Genomic DNA, 13,525 nt, shown 5'->3' on the forward strand with positions numbered 1-13,525 from the left:
TGTGTGTGGGTTTTTACACCCAACGTGCAGTGCACAAACGTGATACACTTGTATGTGTACTGGCTTGCAAGTTATACAACCATCTGTGCCTGTAACTATATTCTATAAATCTCATCCAGACGTCTCCAGATGCTTTACCTTTTTATGTACATCTTCATAATAGCAATTATACAGCTGCTGACAGCAGTGCAATTCGATTTAGTGTTCGTGTCTTAAAAGTCGCCTTCATCATACCAATAGCCCATGGGACCCTATTCAGTGGCGTTTCAGTCCCCCTATATTTTCTGTCAGCCCCTCTAAAAATATTACGATCAAAGACGTACGAAGCAACGGAGAACACCGTCCAAACTCCGCCCCCATTACGCCGTCTTTAGAAACACCGTTTTCCAGCCCCTATAACTGTCACTGAGAAGTGCCCCGAGCAGCCTATAGAGAGAGATGCGTGAACTGTAGAAATCTGTACTGTCCCAACATCGGGTACAAAATGCATACATCAAAATCCACATTTAATCCGTGGTGAGCGCGTTGTATCACAAAGTATAATGCATCGAAAAACCACCCTTACAAAGGGTATATGCTGAATTTATGTCAGTGTAGTGAGTACGAGTTAAGTGTAATAATATACACTCGATTGAAGACACTTTTCCCACGAAAGATCTCATAAGAAGGAATCAATTCTTAAAACATGAAAGGAAGAAAGCAAGGGCAGAATAAACGAGTTAAACAAGTAATTAAATGAAAACGAAACGAACACTGACACATTGCTGAACAAAACACAATATAAAATGACATTCAATATCAACATATTTTCTCTATGTGCACGAATAATAAGCAACATTTCGTTAATGTGGATGTAGGGCGCAACATCTAATGTATTATTATCGCACTGTACACAGTTATTTCCACTGGACACACAGAGGCTGTGAATAAAGCCGGAGCTGCGCTTTCTCTCCCCTGTGCCTCAACCGCGAGAGGCTTTAGACAGCTCCGAAGTTGTCTAAAACTAGAGGAGCTGCGAGAGCATTTTCAGGGTGTTTTCTCGCAGATATTTTCAGATTTAATGCAGCGAAAATGTAACCACTCCCACTGTATTGTTGGGCGGGATTAATTACAATTTTAACCAGTCGCTAACAGCAAACTACACAACTGTACATCATGGGGTTTACTTTAAAAATTAGAAGAGAGTAGTATCTAACTAAAAATGAAAGCGCGACTCAGTACAGTGGTGTAGTGTTGTAGTAGCGGCTGTGTGAAAGCTGTGTTTTATTCTCTCTCATTGTGCCAGAAAGGAGCTGCGAGAAGGTCGTTTTGCGGCGCAAATGGGGTTAGATTTAATACCGTGATAGTTTAGCAGCGCGATTTCCACTCGCAGACATGCCCTAATGATTCTGGGAGCCACTAGCATCGCGAACATTTTTGATTTGAACCTGCCCTGGATGAGAAAATTAGCTGTGACTGGATGAACACATTTGAAGAGCCCTCACAAATCTTTAGGCCTCCCAACTGTAAACTGAGCCACATAAACAATAACAATAATTAAATAATAATAAAAAAAACAGATTAAGTATTGGAACAAGCTCAGTGCTTCCCAAAGTGCATTTGTGCTTTTATTATGTAACTAAGGCAGGATTGATATAGTGAACTTTGAGTCAACCTACTAATTGTAGCTTCCTTGCATTTCACACTTAAATAAAATCTGTATTGTTTCAACAGTTTCTGTCTGAAGAACAGCTGGATTATTTATTCTGTCATGTCTGTTTGTATTGGACTGTAAAAGGGGTGGGACTATGTGACTAACAAAAAATGGTTAGACATTTAAATGATGCAAGGGAGGGTTTATACAATGTCATGTTGTTAGTATACATTTAAAGGTATGTTTCAATTTTTTCTTTATTTTAATATTACCCCTGACATTTCAGCAATCTTAGAACTTTAAGATCAACATGTTGGACCTCATTATGTGATTTTTAAACATTCTCAGTCTTGCTTTCAGTCAGATTGTGTCATTTACACTCACCCAGTGCTCTGACTCTGAGAGTAAACTGGCATTCTCAATAAGGAATATATTTTTTCTCAGACAAATAATAAAATCTGAGTAATAATCCAACATAATTATCAAGCTGTATCAAGTAGTTCAGCATGAGAGAAAAGAGATAAAGACACTTGGGTTCTTTATAAGTAACTTAGTCACTTTGATTTAGTAATGTTTAAAAAAAATGCTGTGCAGTATTTACATTGAGGAAGTTATTTGCAAATATATATATATATATATATATATTTAGTCCTGAACTTGAGAGAATTTATAACACAACATGACCTGAATTTACTGCCCTTGTAGATATGTCAAGAAATATAACCTAACCATGTAAAGAACCTACTTAACCCACTGACGCCCCTGCAATTTAATGCAAAACAGAAAACATTCAGTGGCAGTTAAAAGATTACACTACCTGTCTTGAACAACTGTAATTTTTGTAACAAGACTATTTTTTTGCTTACAATTAATGGTTTTCTTATAATACTGGGACCAGCACTACACAATATTCTTGGTTCAATCACACTAGTATACATTGTGTTAACTCTCTCTTGAGGCTTCTGACTTTCAAAAGTTTAAAAATCAGTTACTTATTAGTTTTCTAACTAAAACTTTTGCAGCCCTTTCAAAATAGCTTTAAAATAATAATAAAAAAAAACCATGTCACAATGTTTTGTACAATAAACTTGTGATGATACTCTAAGGGTTCAGCCAGATCTACTAGTTGAATATTAACCAGATACGACCTTCTTTATTACTTGATCTGTGAAAAAACAAACTTCAGGGGGCATGACTTCAGACTTTGCAACCGTGTTAGTACATTGCCATTGATATTATATTGGATTTGTAAAGATTGGAGCTGGTTTGTGAAACTTTAACGGTTAACGGTATAATGCCATTTTACAAAAACATATTTATATACAAAACAAGGTGTAGAGCCCACATAAACAGCCCTGGTCCTTTTTTAATTCCTTAACCAAACATTGTGAAAGCATATCAAGTGAAATGCACCAAACATTTGTATGTAGCCTTTCACATTGGAAAACGTACATTCTATAATATACGGTAAAAGCATCAAGGCCATCTTGGATTTTGACTAAAGAAATTGAGGCTTTTCAGCTTTGACAAGAGAAAAAATTACAATAAAATACAAAATAACAAATTTCAAAGGCAGCAATCTTGACAAATCACCCAGGGTTCACTGTATGTTGCCACCTCATGAGCATGATGGGTTGAATGGCCTCATCTCATTTGTAAACTTTGTTTCTTTTGTGACTTAATCACCCAGGATGCACCATATATTGTCATGTGGCTTTCCTAAAGATCAGAAAGGGGATTTGTTTAACTGTAGTTGCAAATTAGTTTGTGACATTAATATACTACATATGCAGCAACATTTGTTTAAGTAGATAGATTTATAATAATAATAATAATAATAATAATAATAATAATAATAATAATACATAATTAAGCAGGCATCTAACATGGTTTTATACTTTGAAAAATGAATGCCCCATTTATTGAATGGCTATGTGGTTTCCAGTGGATTCTAATAGATTAATTGTGTTAATATATAGCATTCAATAAGAAATTAGACTAATTAAGGAGAAAATAAAATGAGAATTAAGAAAAATAAGTGAAAATATAATAATGCTAAGTTTCTCAGTCTCAGACATATTAAATAGGCAGGTGTACATGGGACATTTATAATTTGACACTTTTAGATATCTGTGCCACCCATATACAAGCCTTGAAGGATGTAATTGTGGCATTTTACTGTGAATGGCATTTCTAAGGAAATGTTTAAAAACAAATTAAATAATTATGACTGTGTTCATATCAACAGCTTGACAAAACTCTCCATGAAATAATAACAAAGTTGATTCTTATGGTAAAGGTAAAACTTTTTGTATTTAAAGATAAAACTAGCTATGAGATCTTTAAATATACATATAAAAAAACCTGTGTACTTTTAATTTGGAATATTAAACAGAATTATTTATTTTCTAGCTCAGAGGTAGTCTATTTCTAGACATCAGAGAAAAAAAAAAATCACATCTTGAAATGCCCCTACCTTTCCAACACACACACAATTCTGTGAATTAGTAATATACTCCGTTGCTTATATGTAGTACATTCATTTGACAAAGTGCAAAAACAAAATGTTTAAATAGATGTAAATATAAGTATTATAGCACTTTCAGACCACTTTTAATTGTTGTAATTTGTTAAAGATTATTGTAGGCATATAGATAAACATAATAGAAACTTTCAAGCATTTTGTGTCTTATTAGATTCAAGTCTTTACCACTTTACATTTATCACTGTCCACTGTTCAAAATGAATGTTGCAAAATGAGGGCAAAGAGGATTGAGTAATTCTGGGGGGGAAGGGGGGATCTGGGGGTCCTCCCACTGAAGATTTTGAAAATTGAAGACCTGAAATGCACAATTCTGAGTCATTTCGAAGTCGAAAAACTAGGCTCAAAATCTCCATGAAATCATGAAATCAGGCAGATTTGGACTCAAACATATCTTTGCTTCACAACCACATATCTCTAGCAAAAAATCGCAGATCAACTGAGATTATACATGCAAACTAAATGCGGTTTCTGGTGCTTGTCAATCATAGATCCATTTCTGTGGAGCTCTGTAATTGTAAAGGGTGAGGATGCACCATTTTCTATTTGTGCGCCTGCTAGAAATGTGTCTTCATTGGAAATAAGCTGTTTCCACCCCTGATGTAGGAGGTTCTAGGTGAATACAAGCTATGGCACAGCGAGCCCCCCAGCCCCCCTCCCTGGTCATGTGTATGCACTTTTATATTTTGGAGGCAAGGTTGAAACATGTCCACACGACAAACGATCCGCAGTTTAGCTGTTCATTTACAGAAATCAGGAAAACAAACCAAATACCTGTGTTTTGGCAAGTACAATGCTCTAGCTCCAGTCAAGAACATGTATAGAGTCGTCTGAACTGGGAATCTGCGAGCAATCATCTAATCATTGAGCTCTATATAGGACATCCCATATTAATACTAGGTGCAACAACAAGCACTGAGTGCAACAAACTTCCATAATAATACGTAAAGAAAAAAAAAATCATGATTAACATTTAATTAAAATTATTCTCTGGGTCCATTCAAAAGCATCTGGAGATCCGGATTTGGCCCGCGGTCCATCTATTGACTACCCCTGTTCTAGCTATTTGACATTTATGTTCAGATTGCCTGCAATTTGAAGTTTACTACCAAGAAGTACTGAAACAATTAATTTGGTTTCTAAGAATTATTGTGTGATTTGAGTGGAACTGAGAATTCGAGTGATCACCAACATATGGTATACATTAAGGCTGTGTGCTTTAAATGACAATGTTTAATAAAACTTTCTTGAATCGTGAAACTTTATGAACTGAAAACTGATCTAATAATAATTTCAAAAAAGTAGTATGAATTTTATAACTTTCAATTGCTGGAGTAATTTTTTATTTATTTTTTATGTAGAAGCTATAAGTGTAATTGGGTATTTTGTAACTTTCTGGCAATGCTCCTGTTTTTAAGTAAAACTTGACCTTTCAACAAATATCCCGCCTTTTCCTTGTGAAAGCAAAACACTTATTTTTATAGAGGCTTCTTATCTTTATCCTTTTTTTCTGGCATGTAATCTGAATGTGTGTAACCTATGCATTTTATAAAACCAATGTTGGTAACTTAAAAGCATCAATAAATAAAACACACACAGGAGCCTAACAATAGTGAAACAGCACTTTCAGTGGGGTCCCCATCTGTAACAGTTCAAATACATATTTTTCCCAAGACTGAGCAGTTAAGTTCTATATTAACTAAGCAAAATAAGCAATAAAAAGTGTAATAAAAGTTAAGATCACATTTGTGTAGTAACTGTAAAGGCAAATACAGCAAGTAACAATAAGACAATACAGCTCTGGAAAAAATTAAGAAACCACTCCAAGTTCATAAATCAATGTTAAGTGGTCTCTTAATTTTTTCCAGAGCTCTGTTTTCAGCAGAGTTACATTTAAAAGTTTGTTGCAATATATTCACAAGGAGAGCAGTCTTTTTTAAACATATCAGTTTGTTAAATGCCTACAAATACTCATGATTATGTTTAGGGGCAAGGTTCTAGGTTGATTATCATGTGGCTTGTACTTGTAAACCTGTACCTCTTTATAAGTTTTGATTTAGTCTAGGCCATTGTAACCTTCTTGCTGCAATCACAGTGGCCATTCTTAGTAGACAACTCTCCTACATCACCTTGCCTTTTAGATACTGTATCATTGCACCAAATTACCCTGCTTTTTAAATTCCTTAAAACAATTAGACAAGTGTGAGGCCTGCAGTCACCAGCAGCTTTAATAAATTAGACAGAATGTGTGTTTATATAATAGTGTGTGTTTTATTAATCCCATCCACAAATTCATAACTCTCACAACCAGTTTCATGAATGAAAACATGCTCAATTTAGTAACCCCATATGTATAAATTATGACAGACATAAAACCATAAATACAAAATAGATCATAATAGAAACCATAAATTACATTAATAGCAAACTCTAACTACACAATGATCAGATATTACCCATCTCTATGCAGTCAGATGTTGCTGTCAGCTGAAGCTAGGCTGCTTTGACAATGGTCTTCCTCTGGTCTTCATTAATATATTTCTGTTCTTTTCTTGGTGTCTGTGCTATTTTATAGCATTAAAAAAACTCTTAAAAAGAGAAAATTGATTTAACCTTCAGCTGTACTCCAGAACTGTTCCTGTGTCCATAAAAAAAAAAAAAAAAACTCCAAAAAATGCCGAACAATAGGGTTAAATACTCTTGTATGTTGTTATTTTAATGCCCTGGCTACAACACTGCTGAATACAATATATTGATAATACTTTCTCTGTTCACAGGTTATGGACAGACTGGTCCAGCATCCCATAGAGCTGGATATGACTCGATAGCATGTGCGGTTTCAGGCCTTATGCACATAACAGGCCCAGAGGTTAGTTGCTTTTAGTTTTTTAATTTAATTTGTGTGAGAAATTATATGATGCACTGAGTAATTCCAATCATACTATTTTGTAAGTTCCTACAGAGTTTAACACCAACCAATTTTTCCCTATAAAGGTCAAGCAGCTAGATGTAATATAAATTTAAAAATATTATGTGTGGCTTTACAAGTAGTGAACCCTGAGCCCTGAGTGTAATGCAGAATGTGAAATGCAGTGGGAAAAGAAACTATCAACCTGAAAATGTCTTGTAGCAAGTATGTGTCTGTGGTCAGTGGGGTGTTGCAATTGTAGATCGAGTTGAGTCATAGGGCAGGATTAAATAAAAAAATTGTGCAAGACGCGAATACAAAAGGTTGAGGAAGAGTCTCAGGAGGGAATCTCGCAGCTCAGGCTCTCACTGAATTAAATCTAAAATATGAGGACCTGCGAAGGGTAAGGAGACATGTTTTGCTGTCGTGACTTCTGCAATAGGCAGGCAGCACGCCAATCACAGTGTCAACCAGAAGTTACAGATGGTCCTCTGAGGGGCAGTGAAGGTGCATGAAGGGATATGCACACAACAATGTGGTGCTCCGTGATGTAAATCCAAAGCATTAATCTCTCTACTAATCTCCAAAACTACAAGCCCCTTTGTAGCGGTTAAAAATATGAGTAGAAGAAAAAATTATAAAATAAAAACAGAAGCCACCATTGATGACAGATGTGTAGTTATTATTATTATTATTATTGGCAGACGCCCTTATCTATCCTATGTAGCCTATCTGTAAGAAAGTATACTTAGATAGGCGGCATCTGGATGTGAGTAACAACAGTGAATGCTCAACTTGAGAACTGCTGCTGTGGATACATTTTAACAAGAATATGTATGCTAACCTAATATAAATGGATACTGGCCAGCATTACATTTGCCTTCTGTTGGATATACCCCATCTGAGATAAGCCATTTGCTCACTGGTGAGTACATTTTCTAATTTCAAAATTGAAAGGAACACAGCCCTGTTACATGTAAAACTTTAAACTAATGCCAAATGTATCATGCATGGAAACATCCCCCCTATATAGGATTTAGGCTGAATATAGATAACGTTGTAGTGAGTACGAGTAAGGTTTAATATTTACTCAAAAGATCCACAAAACACCCACAAAAGATCTGTTAAGAAGAAAACATTTTTAAGACATAAGAGTTTTCAGAACAAAGAACAAACGCAAGACCAGAATAAACGAACAAGTGAATTAAAGAAATAAGTAATGAACAAATACGTAAAAAACATAACCAAAACGAACCCTGACACATCACTGAACAAAAACGTAATATAAAATGACGTTCAATATCAACATATTTTCTCTCTGTGCACAAACAATAAGCAACATTTCGTTTGTATGGATGTTGGGCGGCTTTCTTTACACTTTGCCTTAGCCACGAGAGGCTTTAGACAACTCCGAAGTTGTCTAAAACTAGAGAAGCTGCGAGAGCATTTTCAGGTTGTTTTCTCTCAGTTATTTTCTTGATTGGATACAGTGAACATGGGACCACTCCCATTGTCCCATTGTTGGGCGGGATTAAATACAACTTTAACAGAAACAGTACATCATGGCGTTTACATAAAAAAAATAGAAGAAAGTAGCATCTAACAGTTTTGTAGTAGTGACTGTGTGAAAGTTGTGTTTTATTCCCTCGTGTTGTGCAAGAAAAGAGCTGTGAGGTTGATTTGTGATGCAAAATGGGTTAGATTTAATAACATGAAAGTTTAGCATATTCATTCACTAATGCTTGTGCGAGCGACTCACAGCGTGAACATTTTTTATTTAATCCTGGCCATAGTTTCTGGGCATTTTTGGGCTATTTCCAAAGAAATCTAAAGGTTTGTTTATATAGGAAGGAAGTGCTGGCATGCCTGGAATTTTGGGTCAAAGACCTTCACATGAGCTTTCATTATATACCAGCAGTCAGTCCAATTACATTGAATGAAGGTTACCTGGCACCTGGCAAGGATACAATTAGAGCTTGTGTAACAACGTTTCACTTGTGTTGGACTGGCTATGTGTAAATTAGTACTGTCAAGTTTGTAACTTGTTAGTTTATACTGAGTTTTGATAATTTAAGAGATGAGAGACTAAAACAAGTAATGTTTTACTCTTCTCAGAAGCCAATTCGCAAAAATAATTAACTTATTTACCTAGAGTTATTTGGTAGTGATTAACATTAAATCAGTCTGTTGCTGTGAATCAGGACAATGCTCCTGGCCAGTAGGCCACAAATGTGGATTTCTATAAGTAAGGCAATAAAGAGTGAATACTCTTTATTGCCTTACTTATAGAAATCCACATTTGTATAAGACTTTATACAATGTACTTGTTTATATGATTATATATTGTTTTAAGTATTGAATTCTTCATTAGCAGCCCATGAGAGAGATGGTATGCACACCAAAACCTAGGAAGGTTGAGCCCTTCCTAGGTCCTAAGTGAAGAGAACTGCTGGGTTACAGTAGGTTATAACTGTATAAAAGGGTGAGCACACTCTGTAGAAGAGACAATCCAAGAGCTAGACATACCCAACAGGTTTGAACTGCTGGACATCGAGTTGGACAGTGACGGCTCAGAGGATAATGGGAGTGCAGTTGAGCACCAGAGCACCACGGTGCTCACTCCCCCCAGAACAAGGAGGTAGTTAGTAGGAGACTCAATTCTTAGAGGTGTAGATCACACAGTGTGCTCTAGTGATAAGGAGACCCGCATGGTATCTTGCCTGCCTGGTGCTCAGGTTGCAGAGCTAAACTATTAGACAGGCTACTGGCCAATGCCGGGGGGAATCCACTGGTCATGTTCCACATTGGAACCAATGACATAGGAAAAGGTAGGACAGAGGTTCTGCAAGACAAATTTAAAGAGTTAGGAACAAAACTAAAGAGCAGAACCTCCACGGTAGTTTTCTCCGAAATACTTACGGTACCACGTGCCAGGCCAGGGAGACAGGCAGAGATTAGAAAGTTTAACACGTGGTTGAAATCTTGGTGTAGGGAAGAGGGGTTTAGGTTTATGGAGCATTGGTCTTTCTTCTGGGATAGATGGGACCTGTACAAACCGGACGGTCTACATCTAAACAGAAGGGGGGCTAATGCATTGGGAGAGCGTATGGGCAGAGAAATTGAGAATCATTTAAACTAGGGACGGGGGGGGCAGGGAGCTCTGACAATGGGAGATGTTCCTCTAAGGAAAGAAAACAAAGGGAACCCACTAGTAGGAAAGTCCTGAAATGTTTGTACCTCAATGCCAGGAGTATAAGGAACAAGATGTTGGACTTAGAAGCCACAGTGCTGGCATGTGACTATGATGTTGTAGGAGTGACGGAAACATGGCTACAAGTTAGAAGGACACACACAGTTTAGGAGAGAGGGGCAAAATTGAACAGGAGGTGGGGTAGCATTATATGTGAAAAATTACTGAGGCAGAAGAACTAAAATTAGATCCCAGTAACGGAACAGAAGAGGTAGACAGGCGGCACTTAGAAGAGGTAGACTGGAGCACACTGGATACAGATTCAGTTGATAATGGATGGTTATATTTTAAGAATATACTACTTGAGGCTCAGGAGAAATTTGTACCAAAACTTAGCAAATTGAGGACCAAAAAACAGAGGCCAAAATGCTTTAATACAGGTATGCAAAAAAATATCGAGAGGAAGAAAATGTTGTATAGCGCATACAAAAGGGACGGAGACGAAACAAAATACATAAAATATGTTGAACTGTAAAGAGATCTTAAGACAGGTTTCAGGAAAGCAAAGAGGGAAATAGAAAGATACTTAGCTCTTGGAGCTAAAACTAATGCAAAGAGCTTTTTTCAATACTACAACAGCAAGAGGACAATAAGGGAGGAAGTGAAACAGATAAAGGGCAAAAATTGAAGTTCTAAATGAGAATTTCACAGAGGTTTTTACAAAAGAAAAAACAGATGACATGCCACAGGTTAACAATCCAGGCAAATCCTAAGAGAGATCAGGATAAATGAGGAGGAGGTACTAAAGGGACTAGCAGAATTAAAATCAAACAAATCACCTGGGCCAGATGGTATATTTCCAACAGTACTTAAAGAAATGAGGGAAATTTTTTATAGGCCGCTAAGTCAAATATTCCAAATGACACTTAGAACAGGGGATGTGCCAACTGACTGCAAGACAGCAAATGGCATACCAATCCACAAGAAAGGGGACAAAACTGAGCCAGGAAATTACAGACCAATCAGTCTCACCTGCATCACCTGTAAAATGTTGGAAAAAATGATTAGACAGAAAATAGAGGAGCATCTTAATCTTATTCTTGGAGATAGTCAACATGGGTTTAGATGAGGCAGATCATGTCTTATTAATTTATTAGAATTGTTTGAACACGTAACTGCAGATGTAGATCATGTGAAAGCATATGATATGATATACTTAGATTTTCAGAAAGCTTTTGATAAGGTTCCACACCAAAGACAGATTGGAAGCTGTAGGCATCCAGGGTAATGTAAGTAGATGGATTATGGACTGGTTGATGTATAGGAAACAGAGGGTGTCGATTAGAGGAGTCACTTCTAACTGGAGTGAGGTTGTTAGTGGAGTTCCATAGGGATCAGTAGTAGGGCCTTTGCTTTTTCTAATCTATATTAATGATCTGGACTCTGGGATAGTTAGCAAACTTGTCAAATTTGCCGATGATACTAAAATAGGTGGCTCAGCAGATACAGTCTTGGCAGCAGAGGTTATTCAAAGGGACTTAGATAATATTTAGTTGTCGGCCGATACCTGGCAGATGAAATTCAATGTGGACAAGTGCATGGTAATACACGCAGGTAACAAAAATGTATTATATATAATTACACTATGGGAGGAATAGAACTAGATGAAGTATCGCATGAGAAAGACCTAGGAGTCAATGTGGACTCCTCACTTTCTCCATCCAAACAGTGTGGGGAAGCAATTAAAAAGGCAAACAATGTTAGGGTATATTGTCAAAAGTGTAGAATTTAAAACAAGGGAAGTAATGTTAAGACTGTACAATGCAATACAATACTGTGTACAGTTCTGGGCTCCACACAGAAGGATATTGCTGCTCTAGAGGCAGTTCAGAGGAGAGCAACCAGACTTATTCCAGGTCTGAAGGGAATGTCCTACTCGGAGAGACTGAGGGAACTGAACCTTTTCACACTGGAACAGAGAAGACTACGTGGGGACTTGATCCAAGTCTTCAAAATCATGAAGGGCATCGACCACATTAAACCAGAGGAGCTTTTCCAGATCAGCAGGGACACACGGGGACACAAATGGAAATTGGGCTACAAGGCATTCAAAACGGAAAACAGGAGACGGTTCTTTACACAGAGAGTGGTCAGAATCTGGAACAAACTCCCCAGCATGTTGTAGATGCTGAAAATTTGAGAACATTCAAAAATAGACTGGATAGGACCCTTGGAACACTAAGTTATTAATGGACACCAAATGAGCACGATGGGTCGAATGGCCTCCTCTCGTTTGTAAACTTTCTTATGTTCTTATGTAATAAATAATTTAAATTTGCCCCAGGCAAAATTAATTGATAATTTTGATTCCTGATTCCAATGAATGTGGCAATAACTGGCTTCAATATTAATCTTAGGTTTAATATATGTATTTTAACAGAGCACCAGGTAAACAAGCCATCTTGTAATGATGTGTATATTGTTATTCAGCTCGGCTACTCTGTTGACTAGCCGGCTATGTATTATGTCACAAACCCACAACGTGTGCCCTGGACCCTCTCCTTTATCGTCTCTTCCAAGCAACCGCTCCTGATCTTCTCCCCTTCATCTCCTCCCTCCTCAACTCCTCACTCTTCTCTGGCTGTTTCCCTTCTGCATTTAAACAAACTGCTGTCATCCCACTGCTCAAGAAACCAACCCTTGATGCCACCTCTCCTCAGAACTACCGCCCTGTCTCCCTACTCCCCTTCCTCTCCAAGACTCTCGAACGGGCGGTCCACCGTCAGCTCTCTGACATTCTGTCCCAACACTCACTCCTTGATCCTCTGCAATCCGGCTTCCGCACAGCTCACTCCACTGAGACTACTCTCCTGGCTGTCACTGACTCCCTCAGCTGTGCTGCGGCGGCCTCCCTCTCCTCAGTCCTCATCCTCCTTGACGTCTCCACAGCATTTGACACCGTTGATCACTCCATCCTCCTCTCCTGCCTCGCTGACCTTGGGATCTCTGGGACTGCTCTCACCTGGTTCTCCTCCTACCTCAGTGACTGGTACTAGCAAGTGACATGGCGAGGCTCCTCATCCACCCCCCAGTCTCTCCTCACAGGTGTTCCCCAAGGCTCCGTCCTGGGCCCGCTTGTCTGCTATTTCCGCCTGGATGCACTCGCACCACCTCAAGCTCAACCTCTCCAAATTGGATCTCCTCTTTTTCCCCCACTCTTCCTCACCTTCTGCTGACGTCCCAAGTCCAGTC

At 37.9% G+C, this 13,525-nt stretch overlaps 1 protein-coding gene across 2 annotated transcripts in view; it reads left to right on the forward strand.

Moving 5' to 3' along the window:
* sugct (succinyl-CoA:glutarate-CoA transferase) overlaps positions 1 to 13,525 on the forward strand; it is a 288,833-nt gene that overhangs the window by 45,262 nt on the left and 230,046 nt on the right. For both annotated transcript variants that reach the window (XM_066687287.1, XM_066687297.1), the window contains one exon: positions 6,953 to 7,044. In XM_066687287.1, coding sequence (XP_066543384.1) covers positions 6,953 to 7,044 — 92 coding nt within the window. The remainder of the gene's footprint in view (positions 1 to 6,952; positions 7,045 to 13,525) is intronic.

The sequence above is a fragment of the Amia ocellicauda genome, chromosome 2 (genome assembly GCF_036373705.1).
Source record: "Amia ocellicauda isolate fAmiCal2 chromosome 2, fAmiCal2.hap1, whole genome shotgun sequence".
NCBI lineage: Eukaryota > Metazoa > Chordata > Actinopteri > Amiiformes > Amiidae > Amia > Amia ocellicauda.